Genomic DNA, 19,510 nt, shown 5'->3' with positions numbered 1-19,510 from the left:
GGTGTCGTCATCGCCGCACGCGCAACCGCGCTCGCCTCTGGAAGTCGACCCAGAAAGAATTCGAGCTTACTCTGTGAGTATTATGCCATTTGGATGTTTTCTTTACGGTGTCTTCCTAGCAGGGCTGCCAGGGTATGAAGAATCGAATATCCATAGTGTTCAGCTACACCTCTTTTTTTATGCCTTGTGTTAATAATTCGTAAAGTTACAAAGTGGGCTTAGGGACTTCTTGAACTCCGCCATTCATTTGTAGCTAATATCCGATACTTTTGAACAGCACTGACATATATTTTTTAAGAACATCTAGGGCCTTGTGCCGAGGTTTTTTTTATCTACTTATCCTCGGCTACAGGTTGAGAATTTGCAATAGTTTTAGGGGGATGAGACGGTCTACAAAAAATATAAAGTTATAAAAAAAATTGACGTTTGAAAGTGTAACTATGTTACACTTACCTTTTTACATACTAAGTAACTTTTTAGACAACATCTTCTTAAACATTTTGTTTCATAGATTCTAATCAATTTATAATCGATAAATGTCTACGAATAAATATTTATTCCTAGATAAATGTTGACAAAATACTTCATAACTACAAGAAATACTACACTTCTCATCAAAATCCCTCGCAAGTTTATATTTCGTACGTATTATCAGAAAAAAAATACAAGTAATTATTAAAAATAAAAATTAAATGACATTTTACAGTGAGTATTATAAACGTTTTTAATTCTTAACGTTAACATTCCAAATTCAAATTTAAAATTCAAATAAACTCGTGGTTCGTTGAACAAAAATTGAGAACTGTTTCGAGGTGTTTTTTTTTGATGATTTATATATTTTCGCGTCAAGCCTAGAACTAGGGGGTTAAAATGGCCACATCGAAGCAATTCATCTAAGAAAGCAATATTGCTATATGCTGTCCTTATCTCTGTATTTTGTGTCCATTGTGCTCAATAAAGTATTTTATCTATCTATTGCAATTTGACATTTGTTTGCATTGCGCGCTTACTTTTTATGCGCAAATGTCAAATTGCAATATTGCTTTCTTAGATGAATTATTTTGCTTCGATGTGGCCATTTTAACCCCCCTATTCTTTCTTGTCAATCCGTCAGAAACAGTAGCCTAGAAAGTCCCTCATTGGAATATAGTCATGGGTTTATGTCAATCCATCAAGCCGTCCATCCCAATAGCAGGTATTGATAAGCCGAGCCTGAACCTCGGGGCTTGAAGACTGACAGATGAGGTCGTATGGGAGCGTTCAGTCAGACCCGCATCGTATGTACAATAATACTACGTACAGTCAGAAGCAAGTTAGTAACAGTCAAGGTATACATATAGTTAGCAACATCTAGAATGTCTAATAATTAGGGACGTCAAGGTGGCCGTATAGATAGTAACACTCTAAGTGACTAAAAACATCGGCACAACCTGCGTTTTCAAAAAGTTGGCAACATGTAACTGATTTGACTGGTTGGAAAGTGGCCTATTCTTTCCGGGCGATTGATAGCTGGTATGGTCCATGATGACTTCATTCTCTCTCTTTATTTAATCGTCATTCCTCTCTTCTTCCCGCCTTCACCTCCTGATACGACACGACCTGCACACAACACAACACAAACACAAACAGTCTATATACGTCCCACTGCTGAGCACAGGCCTCCCCTCAATCAACCGGAGAGGGTATGGAGCATACTCCCACCACGCTGCTCCAATGCGGGTTGCACCTTCTCTTTTATTTGTTTCATAAATGTTCTCCTAGGTCTACCCCTTCTTCTCTTCCCTTCAACGACTGACTGATCATGTCATACAAAACGAGGAATGAACCTGTGATTGATTGAATACCTGTGTTAGTGAGGTGGAACTACAATCGTGTTGTAATCACAATGTTTCGCAAGACAGAATTAGCACGCGACGACTACTCCACTCCCAACTTGCGGCCAACAACACGGCGATTATTTATTCATATTTAATATAGACATAAACATAAAGTACATAAACAGCCTATTTACGTCCCACTGCTAGGCATAGGCCTCCCCTCCGGCTTAACGGAATCGTCCTACTTAATCGGACCCGCAATAGCTTAGTTTCCAATGAGTCAAATCAGTTTCTTTTTACTAAACGTCAAAACACGAAATTACTACGGAATTTGTACGAAAAAGCACACTGTGACCTCATAGAAAAAAGTGACAAAATATTTTTTCTTATTAAAATACATAAATAAGTTGAATAGTGAAAATAAAACGTTTTTTGTCGCCTTTAGATTTGTGTTTATTTAGTAAGTAATCAGAATTTTATAATTTATCTTTGACCTATAAATATTAATTATTATTTTTCCCTAAAAAATATCATGGAGAATGCTACACCGACAAGAGCGTGGCTTTTAAATTAGTGATGTTGATGATATGTGACCTAAGAAACTGTCCGATGCTACCGCTACTCTCATGGCCACACTTCAAATGATGTAACAACGTGTTTTATCAATTGAACGGGTTCACATAGAACAGGTATATTGTACAGTCATGAGCAATATAATGTGCCCACTTTAGGACTCTGTAGCACTAACATATTTAACATTTAGTGAAGACTTACAGTTCAATTTGTCAAAAAAGTTAATGTGACATGGTACCAAAGTGTACATACATATTAATGCTCGTGACCGTACTCGCACAGTAAATACAGGTATCTATCTAATTGTTTATTTTGCTGTAGCACCAATTAATCATGAGGACAATGAGGGACTTTTCAGGTTGCGTTCACCAAAACCCATATATTTGGCGTTGTACAACTTTAATGTGATAATTAACTATTTTCTCATTACTCGTGTAAGTACATAATTATTCCAAAATTATGGTAGAAGCATAATATAAAAATAAATGTTGCTTGATATTTGGATCACATTATGTATAGAATTACGTTGCTACCTATATTGCTCTGATCATTAGTTTCACCCTCAATGCAAGGGTCATTACCAAACTAAGGTCGGTCATATTAACATAACATCGCGCTTGTTTCTCCAAATGGGTAGGCAGAAGTAGAATACACGCCCGCCCCTCGCCAGCTATGTTTTAAGTCCCATGCAATAGAGAGTGAGCCTATTTCTGGAAACCACGTGATATCAATAATTAGAACTCTTTAAAGTCGAATTCATTGATTTCGAGTCCAAGCAGGGATTCGAACCCGGGACACTGGGTATCACGGATTCATACTTATCACATCATCATCATTATCAGCCGTACGACGCCCACTGCTGTGCACAGGCCTCCCCCAAGGATCTCCACGACGATCAGTCCTGCGCTGCCCGCATCCAGCGGCTTCCCGCGACCTTCACCAGATCGTCGATCCACCTTGTAGCGGGCCCACCCACTGAGCGTCGTCCGACACGTGGTCGCCATTCGAGAACCTTTCCGCTCCAGCGGGCTCCTCGCTATGTGTCCTGCCCACTGCCACTTCAGCTTGGCAATTCTCCGAGCTATGTCGGTGACTTTAGTTCTCCTCATACTTATCACAGTTTATATAATTTATTAATGGCCCCGGCCCCGATTCCTGCCTGACACCTCTTAATTTTAATTGAAGTAATACCTGTCATTTTCTTATCGGGTTATTGGCCAATGTAAAATTTTTAGACGGTTGTTTTAGATTTGTGCTTAAAATTGACGTGTGTTCCATAAACTTTATGCTTGTCGATTACCCGTCCCTTTCCCTTTCGGCGGATAAGAAAATGACAGATATAACTGAAAATAAAATTAGATGGTATTTACAGGAATTAGCACCAATATCGTTTAGAATAAAAATATATGTTCCTAACATAGACGGCGTCTGCCGTGCCATCGAAGAGGTCAGTTTACGCTCATTTTAACAAATAGGGCACTGCGGCCTGAGCTCTATAGGACTATAGGTACGATCTTGGCTACACAGAGATCCACTATTTTAACTACTTACATTTGTCAAACTTATGTTTTCCCTAGTTTGTGGTGTGCGTCAAGCTAGCGGCCTCAAAAAAAAAATGGCCAAATCCCACTGCTGGGCACAGGCCTCCCCTCAATCAACCGGAGGGGGTATGGAGCATACTCCACCACGCTGCTCCAATGCGGGTTGGTGGAGGTGTTTTTACGGCTAATAGCCGGGACCAACGGCTTAACGTGCCCTCCGAAGCACGGAATCATCTTAGGTGATTCAAGCCTGAAAAGTCCTTACCAAACAAATGACAGTCTCACAAAGTGATTTCGACTATGTCCCCATCGAGTGGAATGGCGCCCAGAGTAGTGTATTTCGAAGTCGTACTAGGACTCCTGCACCCTATTTGGGATTATTGACGTGAGTTTGTAGGTATATGTATTATGTACGTCACAATATAACGTGTGAATTGCCTGACATTTATCTTTCTATTAGCAAGCTCTCCAGTCTATTTTCAAGTTTCAAGGTTCGAATGCATTTCAATAATGCGATGCAATATAATATTGAAGTAAGACATATTGAAGTATTACACATCACTAATTTAAGAGCCACGCTTTGGTCCGTGTAGCATTCTCCATATTACTTTTTAGAGAAAAATAGGGCAGTGGTTTCCCTCTTGCCTTCCGCTCCGCAGTACTCTGTCTGACGCGAGTGGAATGGCGCCCAGAGTAGTGTATTTCGAAGTCGTACTAGGACTCCTGTCCTCCGTCTCTAAATAGTACTGACAGTTAGTTACTGCTGCCCTCTGTCAGGTTCCAGGTTACAGTCCCTGTGACTCGCCTCTTCCGTCCTGCATTGCCGTACCGATGGCTCCCATCTCCACCTCTGCAACTGTTGAGGTCTACACCCGTATTCTTGGGCCAACCTATAGTACATAAATATTACATATAGATATATAATCACGAGTATTTCCGATTGGGGTAGGCAGAGAAATTCCACTTACTAGTTGTTCCACTTATTGTTGGCGGTTTAGTTTAAAAAAAATGATTGTTTTTAACTCCCGGTCTAACAGAGAAAGAAGCAGCAGTGAAAGCCGTTTAAACACCAATATGAAACCGTCTCATCATCTGCCCTGCTAGAATATTCATGGCGCATTATTGCCGACCGGGCGCAAGTAACGACTTGACGTCAATGCTTTGCATTGATATTTTTGTTTCTGCCTGTTATCGAGATAAGAATGAGGATAAATACTGTCTATTTCACTCACCGGGGGGGTTAAAAACCAGCTGCTGCAACTCATATTGATCGCAGGAAAAAGAAAAGTGGGTCGGAGGAAGAAGTCCTGGTTGCGTAACATCAGGGAGTGGACCGGGATCACGAGTACGGTCGAACTGTTCCGCCTCGCGGGAGATAAGGATACAATTTCGGAGCTGATGGCCAACCTCCACTAGTTGGAGAGGCGCCTGAAGAAGAAGCGTGTGTAAAGTCCCTCATAGTCACCAGGAAACTGGAGTTTCCCTGTGATACGGTTAGAGAATCGCATAGCTCCTCTACTGCGGATTCTAGCGAGCGAATGTTCCTACTAATTCCTGGCTGCAACGGCAAATTGTGTTAATGTTTTAAGTTTTAATCTAATTTCGCCGTTTATTTTCCACCGTTGTAAGGTAAAACTCAAATAAAACATAACAGTGTAACTCTATTTGAAATAAGCAAAGTTTAATCGCGTTGTTCGTAGCACATAATGCCAGCGTTTGTAGGTCATTTGAATGTTCACAGTTGTAATAATGGAATGCTACTTTATTTTCTACTAGGAAAATGTACTTACACTTTAACATACATAAACTCGCGCCTATTTCCCACCTGGGTAAGCAGAGATTGTGGATCTACTCTGAACCGGCATGCGTATCTGAAGCGATTAATGAATGTGGAGTAGGGAATCCCGATTCGAGATCGTAAATTCGATCTCGTCTAGTTCATAAAAAAATATAGTTAGGATGGCTGAAAAACATGAAAACTGCTTGTTCGTGATAGCGAGGTTAATTAAAACAAAATATTTTTTGAAAGAAAACAAAAACCTTTGTTCTTCAATGTTACTAACTAAAAAATAAGTCTTTGGAAATCAGCATAATCAAAACAAAAACTATAAGTAACTGAATCCCGTCGAATGGGATCTCGTCATATTATGCTTCGGGATTGATCTCGAAAAATTAGACGACATCTCGCGAGATCAGGATTGCATTCCCTAATGTGGAGAAGGCAAGAGAAGTGTGACAGGATCGAAGCAAATGGAATGCCATAGTCTGCTTAACTCAGTGGGAAATAGGCGTGAGTTAATGTGTGTATGTATGTCATAATTAAAACACATAATAACGGGTTCTTACTTGTCATCGTCGTTGTCGGGGTCACCCTGTGATCATGGCACTTGCAACAGTGTCGAAATATCGGGAGTCTCATATCCCTGATTTAAACGCGGTAAGAACCCGTTATTGTGTGTTTTAATTATGACAATAACCGCGTAAATATAAAACAATATAATTATGTACGGTCACGAGCATTAATGTATACACTTTGGTACCATGTCACATTAACTTTTTGATAAGCCTCACTAAATGTCAAATATGTTAGTGCGACAAAGTCCTAAAGTGGGTACATTATATTTATATTGCTCATGACTGTATGTCATCATCACTAATTTAAGAGCGACGCTCTTGTCGGTGTAACTTTCTCCATTCTTGCTTATCAAGGGCCGATTCTTTCAGTTTCTGACACGACGTTCGCCTTCTCTTTAATCTGTTCCATGTAAGCTCTTCTTGGTCTACCACTTCCTCTATTTCCTTCTGGCTTCCATTGAATGACATTTTTAATAAATTCGTCTTATTAAGTATTTTGTGTATTTATGTTTGTATAAGAATTGTTTTATTGCGATCATGTGTTCACATTGTTACTCGACGATCATCTGGTCGAAAGTGAATATTTTGCGCTCACATGGCTGACTACCCCGATAAGAATCCGGCGTGAACACGAATGAACTGCACGCAGGCGCATATCGTAGTCTTCTAAAATACTAGGTACATATATCTAGTTACCGAAGCGTTTCTCGCATGACGTCACAGTGTGCTTTTTCATACAAATTCCATAGTAATTTCGTGTTTTGACGTTTAGTAAAAAGTAACTGATTTGATTAGTTGAAAACTAACCTATTTTACAGATGATCTGTTGGTGGAAGAGCTCAATATAAATCGCGCCGCGCGGTTGTCATGCAAACCTGGCTGGTCTAAGATAGCGTCGTCAAGCTTATGATAGAGAAGAGTGGATGAGGTTAGGGAAGGCCCAAAGTAAAAATAAATATCAGTATTTAAGGCTATCATCATCATCATCAGCCCATTAACGTCCCCACTGCTGGGGCACGGGCCTTCCCTATGGATGGATAGGGTGATCGGGCCTTAAACCATCACGCGGGCCTAGTGCGGATTGATGGTTATTAACGACTGCTAATGCAGCCGGGATCAACGGCTTAACGTGCCTTCCGAAGCACGGAGGAGCTCGAGATGAAAACTTTTTTTTGTGGTCACACATCCTATGACCGGCCTTTGCGAAAGTTGCTTAACTTCATTCAACAATCGCAAACCGAGCGCGTTTACCGCTGCGCCACCGAGCTCCTCGGCTATAAGTAAGATTCATCTTCCGGCCTTCGAGATTTAAGGCTATAAGTAAGTGGAACTTCACATTATATTCAGATATAGAAATACTTCAGTCATACCGAGGTAAGAATTTCAAGTTTTCAGTCGCAAGCCTTTTTTCGTTTGACACGAATATTTAGAATATTTGAGTTGTTGCTGTTTGTTCCCGGCCGCGTATTGTGCTACACATATACCTACATATTATTTTCAGTTCCATATTTTTGCGACGGAAAAATCCTCTTGGTACCTATTAACTCAGAATCATGGTTTGAATCATCCCTCAAAGTTTTCGTTACGATGTCACTAACACCCTGTAAAAGTTAGACAATGAAAAGGACGCCACATGTTTTTTCGAGGATTTTCAAGGCAAGAGCAAAAATGTACTATTTGAGTTTGCGTGCTCCACTTTAGACCATATCGCTGCTTAGACCAGGCTAGATGGTGTTCAAAAAAATTGTCACGCCTTCTCCAAACAGGGTTGTCACTTGCATGGATTCGGACGGAAATGCCAACCGAAATGCTTAAAAATATTTATTTATTTATTTTATTTTTTTATTTAAGGAAAACCAACAGTTATAAAATACAGAAAGTAGACAAAAAACATAACAGTTGAAAACTAATTACAGGTTTCCACTGATAACCCTAGACTAGTAAATATGATATCAGAGAGTTGTGCACAGGCAAATTAAAGTTAAAATAAAGAACATAAAAAGAAGATTAGGCATCAAAAAACCTTTGACTGAGTAATCTCCTCGCCGCTGCAAAACCGGTGTTAAACAAGTCAAGATCAACTTATTCCTTACAAAGTTTATTGAAATTATTACACGCTCGCCATACATAGGTGTTCTGTCTATAGTTTGTTGAGGCCGAAGGTAGAGAAAGGGGTTGGTGGAACCTGAGGGTCCTGTTAGGGACTCTGATGGAGATTTGCGATAGAAGTTCTGAGCAGTCTATCGAATTACAAGCAACTTTTAGCAAAAATATCAGATCGGCAATTTCTCGACGTTTCATCAGTGGAAGAAGGTGATGTTTTCTACACTGGTCGTGGTAACCAGCAGACTCATAGCGGTCGTTACTACGATAACATAAGTAGCGAACAAACTTTTTCTGTATACTTTCGATACGATCAATGTAAGTTGCGTATCTGGGGTTCCAAATTTGAGACGCATACTCCAGGTTACTGCGAACTAAAGAGCAATACAAAATTTTGAATGTGTACCTACTGCTTGTCATGTGTTGTTGAATAGATGATGTCATAACAAACACTAGAGCGAATACTAACTAACTGTGACCTCGTGTGACCAGCCGAAGTTACAAAAAAAAATACTACTTAGTACCAATTGAGTTGTTTTGACTTATGTCTACTGAATCAAGGATGTTTTGAGGTGTTTGAGGTGACGCACTTACCGCTTGTAGCGGGGTAGACGAGATGACAATAAATATAAATATACCTTATTGCAAGAAAATAAAAAAAACAAATGGCAAATGGCGGCCATATCGCTTAAAGCGATTTCTTCCAGACAACTATAAGGCGAGGAAAAATGTAAAAATTGAAATTGGAAGATTGCTGGTACAAACTATTACCTAGTAGGTACAACTTACCAATAAACACATAATATAGATACAAAAAAATAATAATATACTTATTACCTATATAAATAGTACACACAAATTACCTAATAATATGCAACTCAAGAGCCACAGAATATAAACAACACCATAACACACTTCATTACAAAAAGAGACCCATTTTCAATTTTAAAAAAGGAAAAAATAAGTACCTTCGAGTACATAAAATAACATGTTTTTTATGGAAGCATTCGCCCAAGCATTTGCCCACTATGTCGTACAAACCGACACTGGGACTGTATCCTTTTTAACACGATGTTGGACCTTCATACTGGGCGATAGGCTGATCATCAGATGCAGAAAGATAAACTAAATACCGACTTACATCTTATTATTATTATTTGAAAGTTGTGAGGGCCGGACCGAATGCAGCCCGCGAGGTCACTGCGACCTTGACAGATCTATTGTGACCTTAAATCCCTACATTTAAATATCCTCCTCTAGACCGATCCGTTCGAATAGATCCAACGTCTTTTTGGGAGAAAGCTCCATGACTTCCTGGGGGTCCATTATGTGGCCCCCAAGTGTACGGCTTCTACTATGTATGAGAGCCTCACAGCTGCATAGCAGATGTAGTGGCGTCTCATCTTCCCCTAAGCAGAATCTGCATAGAGGAGACTCGGTCAGCTCCATTTTGTGTAGGTGCTTATTGAGTCTACAATGCCCTGTGAGGGCTCGTATCAACAACCTAACCTGCCCCCTAGTGAGAGTAAGGATTTTTGATGATAATTTCCTTACATCTTTTTTTGACTTACATCTTATGAGGATATAAATATTTATGTCCTCCAGCATAATAATATTTATATAGTTTACTTTTTTTTCTTCTGTTTTTACTTTTATATATTTTTATTTAATTACTGTATAATTGCAATTTTTCTAATTTAGTTAAGTATCTACCTAAACGATTACGTTGTCTTACACTGCAAATGGTGTGTGCATCTATAATTGGCTTATGTAACAGTCGAATTCCTGATGTCCTGTAATAGTCTTCTTCTTCTTCTATCGTGTGGGTTGTAAGGTAAATTACCAACCTCATCAACCCTAGTGTCAGGGTTACTATTGAGCCGCCAAAGGCCCCTGACATGGCTCATGTAACGACTACTTACTTACATCAGTAAGTAGTAACCGGGACCAACGGCTTAACGTACCTTCCGAAGCACTAATAGTGATTATATTAATTCCAAAGAAGAATTTTAGTCTGCCTTTAGCTTTAGGCTATTTACCAGAACAGTAGGTATACATTACATGTCGTTTCTGTAATAGACCAAAAACACCTACAAAAACATACATTTTATAATTATGACAACTAATGGTTCATAATTTCACCACTGTTTACAAATAATCCGCTGGGCTCATTGACTGAACTTTTGCTCTTTGATTGTACCTATTTATTTGTACTGTAAATCAAATACCTTAGGTATTGTTAAGTTGCTAATTCCTTAAATTTTTAACCAGTGTTGCCAACTTTGTCTTTGTTTTCCTTCTTGGCATCTCTTTCGTATCCAAAGTTTCTAAATTGCGTGCAAGTTTCAGGGAGTTTCATTTGAATTTTGCATCGAAATGCCGTTAAAGTTTATTTTAGATAACCCAAGAGTTCGATTCAAATGTTTTATTCTTTGCTATTTTCATGTTAGCATGTAACTTCTAAAAATCGTGTCATATCATGTCGTATCAGGAGGTGAAGGATTTGGCGGGAAGAAGAGAGCAATGGCGATTATTCCACCGACAAGAGCGCGACTCTTAAATAAAGAGAGACAGAAGAGAGATGTAACTTCTATGCTGGGGGGTTTAAATGGCCACATCGAAGCAATTCATCTAAGAAAGCAATATTGCTTTTTGACATTTGTTTGCATTGCGCACTTACTTTTATATGCGCAAATGTCAAATTGCAATATTGCTTTCTTAGATGAATTGCTGCAATGTGGCCGTTTTGACCCCCCTGGACTGGGTACTGAATAAAAACATAAAACGCGATGTGCTGTTTGCCTTCCCAGCCACGTCGTAGTTTGGTGCCATAGAGCAACACGGACCTTGTTTGGTGCTAATATGTGAATAAGTCATGTCGTTCTGTCAAAACGAACAAAACGTGCCACGCATGTTAGGAAAAAACAAACTTATCGATTTCGACGAAATGTATTGAATCGATCGATAATTTTACGCACTTACACACAATTTTGCGCATGTTAATCCTGCTGGAATTAAATTAATTGGTAAAAATACATTTATTTATTTATTTTCAACTTCAATACACTATCATTACAGGTAGGACCTAATGCGATAGAATAGTAGCTACAAAGAATAATTACACAAACACAAGTAACATACACTCACTCGGTACATAAAATACATAAAGTAACCCATCGGAATTCGCTCAGACTACAAACAAAGATATCAATCCTCTCTGCCACACTGTTAATCGTGTCAATTGCTCTTGTGTATGGTAAAAATGTGGGTTTTGTTGATGAAAATCATATAAAAATGTGGTTTTTCAAAAAGCCGCTTACGTCATTCTAAGGCGCCAATTTGTACATGTGGATCTCCCCACCCCTTTAGGGACAGCGGGCGTGAATTTATGTGTTGTATCGTTGCCGGGTTTATATTTAGATTCCACACCCGAGGGTCCAGTTTTAATGTTTTATTCTTTGCTAGTTTCACGGCATTGCATTGTGAATTAGAGTACGGGAAATGTGGTCAGGAAAGCAGTATTACATTTCGCATTTTACTCTTTGATTGTATCTCTGACTACCCCTATTGGGATATAGTCGTGAGCTTATGTTGTGTTAAATACGTTATGTGTATTGTAATAGTTTTTTTTAATGGTTCCCGAAATAACCATCGCATTTCCTCGTCCACAGGAGCAGTTAAGACAGCGCAAGGAGGCAGAGGACCGGATCGCGGCACAGAATGAGTTCCTCCGGACCTCCCTGCGAGGGTCCAACAAGCTCCAGGCCTTGGAGTCCACCCCGCCCTCCACCACAGCGTTTGTCAACGATGCCTACGAAGGTGACGCTGGAGACGATGTGCCTCAACTTTATACTATTGTCGGTAAGTCCAGTAACTCATCATTTTCCACAGGGTCCGCTTACCTAACCTGAAGATTTGACAGGTCCGGTTTTTTTACAGAAGCTGTCTAACTTTCCAAACCGTGAAGAGAAAACCAGCCCAATACATGTTAGGTCAAATACCTCCGAAAAAGCATTTCTCGGGAATGTGGGTTTCCTCACGATGTCTTCTTTCACTGCTGAGCACGTGATAATCATTTATGATCCAAACATGAATTCGAAAACAAATTCGACAATCATTGGTTTAGACCTGTGCTGGATTCGAACCTGCGTTAGATCAGGTCACATACCTCGTAAATGCATTTCTCGGGAATGTGGGTTTCCTCACGATGTTTGCATATAGGCTGTTTATGTTTTGTTATTTAATGTATATAATGCAAACTCGAACTTTGAGTAGGTATTTAAAGCAGCGATGATAGTGACATCATAACGCAAACTATGGGGATGATTCAGACCATGATTCTGAGTTGATATCAAGTGGAATTTTCCGTTGCAAAAGTATGGATCTGAAAATAATTAAAAAAGACACAAAAATTCCACTCAAAGAATTTTCCGACAGGAAATTCCACTTGATATTAACTAAGAATAATGAGCTAAATCATCCCTCTCAGTATTCGTTACGATGTCACTAACACCCTGTATAATACAAACTAGAACTGCGAGTAGGTATTTAAAGCGGCCGATGCAATATACATAGATTTACCTATGTAATATATTTATTATTGGGCCGATGAAACTGATTAGTGCCAGGTGAATGAAATAGCTGGTAACTAGGCCGACAGGGTGCATGATGTATACTTACTACACAACTTGCATTCCTGACCATATGGCTTTAACTCTTGTTGTCTCGTGTGTGTTAAGGAGATGAAACGACGAAGACGCTGTACCAAGAACTAACTGTTTTTTTAGAGACGTAATTGCTTTTACAGCTGTACATAAAGTGTATAGTCAGGAACTCGCCTCGATGACGCCCTTATATAAAAAAAATAAAATTACTTTTACAAAAATCTATCTATCTATATCAGCCTAAATTTATATCCAATTTTGGACATAGGCCTCTTCCATGTTTTTCCATTTCCGACGATCCTGGGCTATCGACATCCAGCCATATTCTGCGTGCCGCACAATGTCGTCCTTCCATCTCATTGGTGGTCTTCCTCTCGGTCTTGTGAATGCTCGTGGGCGCCACTCTAACAATCTCCGGGTCCATCTTTCCTTGCTCATTCGAGCAATGTGTCCCGCCCATCTCCACTTGCGTTCGGCAATTACTTTTACTGTACGGCCCATGCCGCACTATAAGTGGAGGTGTCTCCTGTCGTGGCGTGGTGCTGGCGGTGATGAAAACTTAAACTCCTTGATTTATTTCACTATTTATTGGGGTTTTCTTAGTTTTATATAATTGTTACAAAAAATATGCGTGTCTCGTGACGCTCCGGTAGGGCAGTATTGCCATACAAAAAAAAACTTATGTTACGACTTACATATAGTATTGTCGATTAATATTTTAATGTTTCCAACATATTGGGGGCCGCGAGTAAAACAGAAAAATTGTGGCCACCGGTAATAATAACTGAAGTTACATACATTTTAAATGCAGAAAATTAACTCATAACTTAGCCATAAGACAATAGCTGCTTATAACCACATAACTATTTATTAAGATTATATAACATTAGCTGTTTATATCCTCATAGCCATAAAAGGTAACCACTAACATTTCAAAAGATATCCATATTAGTTAACATAACACTGAGTGCTAAATAAATTTTGGTTAAAGAAACATAACTCTTAGTTACTTATACAGATAAACAATTTAACATTTAAAAATAAGAATTTAGGTACCTACTACATGAAGTGAAAGCACCTACACAAAGTACCTTTTTATGAATGACCAACTTATGAATACATCAATAAGTAAGTATGAGGTAAGTATTTTAAAGTTTTATGCAACTTATAAACTTAATATTATTTTAAAATTATGTACTTATAGCTAGTTTTGTTCTTGGCATCACAAATTAGGTTAATTATAACACTAACTGCACATCCTAAGATGGCCTACGAACTATGTGAAACTTATCACTTGTCGTTTATAGGAAATAAACAAACTTTTGTAATAGACCTTACATGTTTATGCTTATTTGAAGTCATCACTTCAAACGCTCTTACTTTATCGTCTTTACCTGGAAAGACTTTAGTTATGCGACCCATAGGCCATGTGAGGGGAGGTGTACCGTCATCACGCAGCAAAACTAAATCGCCAACTTTTATATTCCGGCACTCGTCACGCCATTTAGGTCGGTTTTGTAAATTATTTAAGTAATATTTACTCCACGTGCTCCAGAATGATTGGACTATTTTATTAGTGACATTCCATAATCTTATCCTTGAAATAGGAACATTAGTTAGGTCACGTTCAGGATACGAAACGAGCGCCCTGCCAGTTAAGAAATGACCAGGCGTGAGGTATGAAAAATCGTCACTATTACTTGATAGAGGTACCAGAGGTCTGGAATTTAATATCGCCTCTATCTGCGCGAGAACAGTACACATCTCCTCATAGGTAAGTACAACGTTTTGAACGGTACGTTTTAAGTGATGCTTAGTACTTTTTACAGCCGCCTCCCAGAGCCCCCCGAACACAGGCGAATAGCTCGGTATAAAATGAAAGCGAACATTGTTTTGAATAGCATAATTATTGACCTGTGCCTGGTGGCTCTGAGAGTTGACTAAGCTATATAAGTCAGTTAATTGGTTCCTTGCCCCCTTGAAATTACTTGCGTTATCACAGTAAACGTCATGGGGGAGACCCCTCCGCGAAACAAAACGTTTGAAGCAGGCAAGAAATGATGCGGTTGTCATGTCTGACACGACTTCTAAATGAACCGCTTTCGTTGTGAAACAAACAAATAGGCAAAAATAACCTTTTGATATCACAGGTCGTCTTATCCTGGATTGTTTAATGTTGAACGGTCCGGCATAGTCTATGCCAACCCGATCAAATGGAAGAGCCTGGGTAACCCTATCAGACGGCAAGGAACCCATCATCTGCTTTGAAGCCTCAGCTTTCAATCTGAAACATACATTACATTTGTAAACAATCTTTTTAACATGTCTTAAACCATTTATTAACCAATATCTCTCATTAAGTACTGATAGTAAAAGCTTAGGGCCTGCGTGCAGTAACCGTAAGTGCTCACCATGAATGATCATATCAGTTATACGCGATTGTTTAGGCAGAATAACGGGATGCCTTTGTGCATAGGGAAGAGCAGAATTGTGGAGTCGCCCACCAACTCTGACCATGCCATTTTCATCCAGAAAGGGATGTAACATTTTTAATGAATTATCATTTAATTTTGTATTATTTTTTAATGAATTTATTTCCTTAGAAAAATATTTATTTTGTTCATGTTTTATAATTAATAACAATGAATTTTTTATTTCGCTGCTTGTTAAGAAGTTATTTTTAATTCTTTTATTGTTATCTTTTGTTTTACAATTTTTATAGAAACGCCAAACATATGCGAATATTCTAGTAATTTTTTGAATATTTGAATATTTATCAAATATGTCAGGAGAGCCTAGTGCTGCCGAGAGAGCGATGGAGCTGGAAACTGTAGCTTCAACTTTTGAAGATGACACTTTCATTTCAGGTAAAGTATTAACAGGTAAGTCAATATTTTCATCAAACCTATACTCATGATTTCGCAGGAATGTAGGGCCGCGCCACCACAAGGTGTTGCCCGCGAGCTCCTGGGGAGTCACGCCGCGCGTGATGCAGTCCGCAGGGTTGTCATGAGTAGGGACGTAGTGCCAAGTCCACCCGGCCGTTAACTGTGCTACAACTTGGACTCTGTTTGCCACATAAGCGTTAAGCTGCGTTATCTGTGTGCCAATCCACGCTAGGACTATTTTTGAGTCAGTAAACAAGTAAGTATTATCCACTGTTATTTTTGTGCTAATAGCTTTATGTACTTTTACCATTAACTTGGCCAGCAGTAGTACAGCATTCAGTTCCAGTCGGGGCACAGTTAGTGGCTTGTTAAGCGGGTTAACACGGGACTTGGAGCAAAGTAAGTATAAGCGTGCATTACCTTCATGTATCACTCTCAAATAAATGCAGCAGCCGTAAGCCGTCGTGCTGGAAGCATCAGCAAACCCAATGAGCTGTGTTGACGATGCATGTGAAGTATTTATATTTCTTTGCAATGTAATAGGTGCCATGCTATCTAAGCTTTTAACAAACAACAACCATTTTTCCCTCAGATCACCTGTCAAGGGAGAATCCCAACTGATATTCGCAGCCCACAGTGTCTGTATGAAGCTCTTTGCAGTTATTATTATTGGGGCTACAAACCCAGGGGGATCATAAAACTTTGATATGAAACTGAGAACTTCCCGTTTAGTTACAGGCCTGTCACCGAACTTTGTGGGACAGGTTATGATAAAGCAGTCATCTTTTACATTATAATTAATGCCCAATGTTTTTAAATTGAAATTATCTTTTTCAAAGTCAATATTATCAAATTGTTGCTCATTTTCTGGGATATTTTGCAGAATTTGAGGAACATTGGACGCCCATTTATGTGTGTGAAAGTTACCCCTTTCTAACAATTGTGTTACTTGATTTTTAGCTTCTATTGTAGTATTCAGATCAAAGTTTGCATACAATATGTCATCAACATATGTACAATTTTTTAAAATATAGGAAGCAAGAGGTAGCTCCCCCTCATGCATATCTGCGAGCTCATACAGGCACCGCGTCGCGAGGAAGCTGGAGCTTTTGAGACCGTAGGTGACGGTGGTCAGCTGAATGCATTTGATCTCCTGGTTGGGATCCTCTCTCCACAGGATGTTCTGTAATGAGGCATGAGTAGGATTTAAAGCAATGCACCGAAACATTTTCTTTATATCCGTGGTAAACATGTGAGTACCAAGTCGAAATAATAAAAGTATTTCGAATAAATCGTTCTGGACAACAGAGCCATTGAGCAATATGTCATTTAATGACACCTTTTTATTAGTCAACATAGACCCATCAAAAACAACCCTTAATTTTGTTGATTTACTCTTTTCATTAATGACCCCATGATGAGGTAAAAAGTAAATAGGATCATTTTTAAAATCGTATTGCCCAATGTCTATATACTGTCCATGTCCTAGCTCGATGATTTCATCTATGAAATGCTTATATTGTTGAAACAATTCTTTGTTTTTATGAAGTTTTTTTTCTAAGTTGACAAACCGATTCAGGGCAAGATTGAAAGAATCGCCTAAATGGTCATTGACTTGCTCTAGAGGCACCTTAATTGGCAAATCTACTTGAAATTGCTTATTATTTAACTGTACTGAGCCTTTGAAGTTATCTTCACAAAACTCTGCTTCAGTTGAAGCCTCATTAAATATTTTAGGCACATCCTCAGTTTGCCAAAACTGCTTCATTGTTTTGCTGATGCTTTCGTCACAAGAAGTGCATAAGAGTGATACTTTTTCTTGTGAATGAGAATGACTTACTTGAGTATTAGTTATGGTACCTCCTAATATATGGCCAAATTGCGTGCTGATGATGCACGGAGCTAGGGAAGCAGCGGCGCCGCTGTCCACATTCTGCAGCTCTTGATCAGGCAGGAGGATCTGGAAAAATATGTCACATCCCATTAGCATATCTATGTCGCTAGGATTATTGTAGCTCTCGTCTGCCAACCTAATACCAGGGGGCAGAGTAATCTTCTTGAACTGTTGTTGTGGTAATTTACATGTAATTTTATCGACCACACTGCAGTTTACAGCTACCCTGAATTGCGAAGTGAGAGAATGGACTTCGAGGGAAATGCTGTATTTTACTTTGTCGTTGACATTTGTTATTCCAACAATGTCAATGTTGCTCTCTTTTGGCTCGAGACCCAGTTCCTGTACTACCTGAGAAGTAACAAAAGAAACCTGCGACCCTGTATCTAGCAGCGCCTTGATATGTAGTTCAGTCCCGTCACTGCGCATCAGTTTTACCTGTGCTGTGGGAAGTAAGGTTTGATTAAGGTTATTTTTAGCTATCAAGACAACAGGAGAAGCCTGTTCCGGCACGTTGGCGTTCGTGTAACTTTCATCATGTAATAGAGTACTGTGAGCCTTTTTGCAGGTATTACACCTGAAGAAAAATCTACACCGGCCTTGGTGTGCATTCAAACACACTTTACATAATTTATTTTTATTAACAAATGCTGTTCTTTCTTTTACAGGTATCAATTTAAATTTCGGACATGCAAACAGCTTATGGGAACCATTTCCAGTATACTTACAGAATGGGCATGGAGGAGGTTGCGCAGCACATGGTGAGACACTCAGCGGCTTTGGAGCGGGTGCCCTTGCAGAGCAGCCCGGCGACGGCGACTGTTGTTGAGCTCCGTCTACAGTTTCCAGTGCCATGGCTCTCTTTTCCATGTATTCTAGGAATTCTATCAACGTAGGCTGTTTTTTCACGTCCCTCTCCATCTGAAAGGCCTTTGCTGTAAAGGTATCTATCTTACGCAAAAGAATGCACAACAATATAGGATCCCAACTGCTTACATTCGAATTCAGATTTTTTAATGCAGCTATATGTTGTTTTATTTGAGAAACAAAGTCCCTTATATTAGTCGCAGAAGACTTTATGTTAGGCAGGTCAATTAATTGCGTAATATGATCATTCATGATGAGCGTATTGTTCTCGTACCTATCGGTAAGTATTGACAAAGCCTCAGAGTAACTTTCTCCTGATAAGGGTAAGTTCTTAATGAGATCTAACGGTTCGTTTTTAAGAAAATTTCTTAAATAATACAATCGTTGGACGTTGTCCAAGTTGGGGTTATTATGGATCACTGATTTGAAAATGTTTATGAACGGCGTATACTCACAATATTTCCCTGTAAAGGTACATATTTGCACGTTAGGCAGTTTAATTTGGGCCAGAGGTAGTGTAGCTTCTTTGTTAGTCTTGAGTTGGTCATTTTCTTTATCAAAAGCCGCAATGGCGTCGTTCAATCTAGCCAATATCTCGACGTACTTATCTTCTTGCTCGCCGACATCTTCCGCGCTCTCGGGGCCTTGCGGTTTTGTAGTTAATATTTTCATGTTGTAGCCCTCGTAATCCTTGAACGCAGAAATAAGTCGCTCCCTTTTGGCTAGAAGGATCGATTTCGTAGCCTTATCAAAGGCATCAGACTTCACAAAATTGTATAATCTCGTTATAGATGCTTTCACATAACCT

General features: G+C 39.3%; 2 protein-coding genes across 7 annotated transcripts in view; one reads left to right on the top strand and one right to left on the bottom strand.

The window, feature by feature from the left end:
- Positions 1-19,510, top strand: part of LOC126373074 (protein PALS1) — a 130,995-nt gene that overhangs the window by 98,602 nt on the left and 12,883 nt on the right. For all 4 annotated transcript variants that reach the window (XM_050019049.1, XM_050019052.1, XM_050019050.1 and 1 more), the window contains one exon: positions 12,061-12,250. In XM_050019049.1, coding sequence (XP_049875006.1) covers positions 12,061-12,250 — 190 coding nt within the window. The remainder of the gene's footprint in view (positions 1-12,060; positions 12,251-19,510) is intronic.
- Positions 13,970-19,507, bottom strand: LOC126373172 (uncharacterized). Of its 3 annotated transcripts, none has more exons than XM_050019208.1 (2): positions 19,158-19,507; positions 13,970-15,337 (listed from the first exon to the last, which is right to left on the bottom strand). In XM_050019208.1, exons 1-2 carry the CDS (start codon positions 19,178-19,180, stop codon positions 14,344-14,346), a joined length of 1,017 nt encoding a protein of 338 aa, XP_049875165.1. In that variant the 5' UTR covers positions 19,181-19,507; the 3' UTR covers positions 13,970-14,343. The 3 variants fall into 3 exon arrangements, with proteins under 3 accessions (XP_049875165.1, XP_049875168.1, XP_049875167.1); XM_050019211.1 differs by lacking the exon at positions 19,158-19,507 and adding an exon at positions 17,782-17,825; XM_050019210.1 differs by lacking the exon at positions 19,158-19,507 and adding an exon at positions 16,539-17,631.

The sequence above is a fragment of the Pectinophora gossypiella genome, chromosome 15 (assembly GCF_024362695.1).
Source record: "Pectinophora gossypiella chromosome 15, ilPecGoss1.1, whole genome shotgun sequence".
Classification (NCBI taxonomy): Eukaryota; Metazoa; Arthropoda; class Insecta; order Lepidoptera; family Gelechiidae; genus Pectinophora; species Pectinophora gossypiella.
The sequence above is the reverse complement of the archived record's forward strand: the minus strand, read 5'-3'. Positions and strand labels throughout refer to the sequence as shown.

Excerpts from the sequence above, each read along its gene's own strand:
- LOC126373172 (XM_050019208.1), bottom strand. The coding sequence starts at position 19,180 with ATGTACCTTTACAGGGAAATATT. Across the intron at positions 15,338-19,157 it reads TACCTTTACAGGGAAATATT|ATTGAAAGCTGAGGCTTCAA; the intron begins GTGAGTATACGC and ends TGTATGTTTCAG.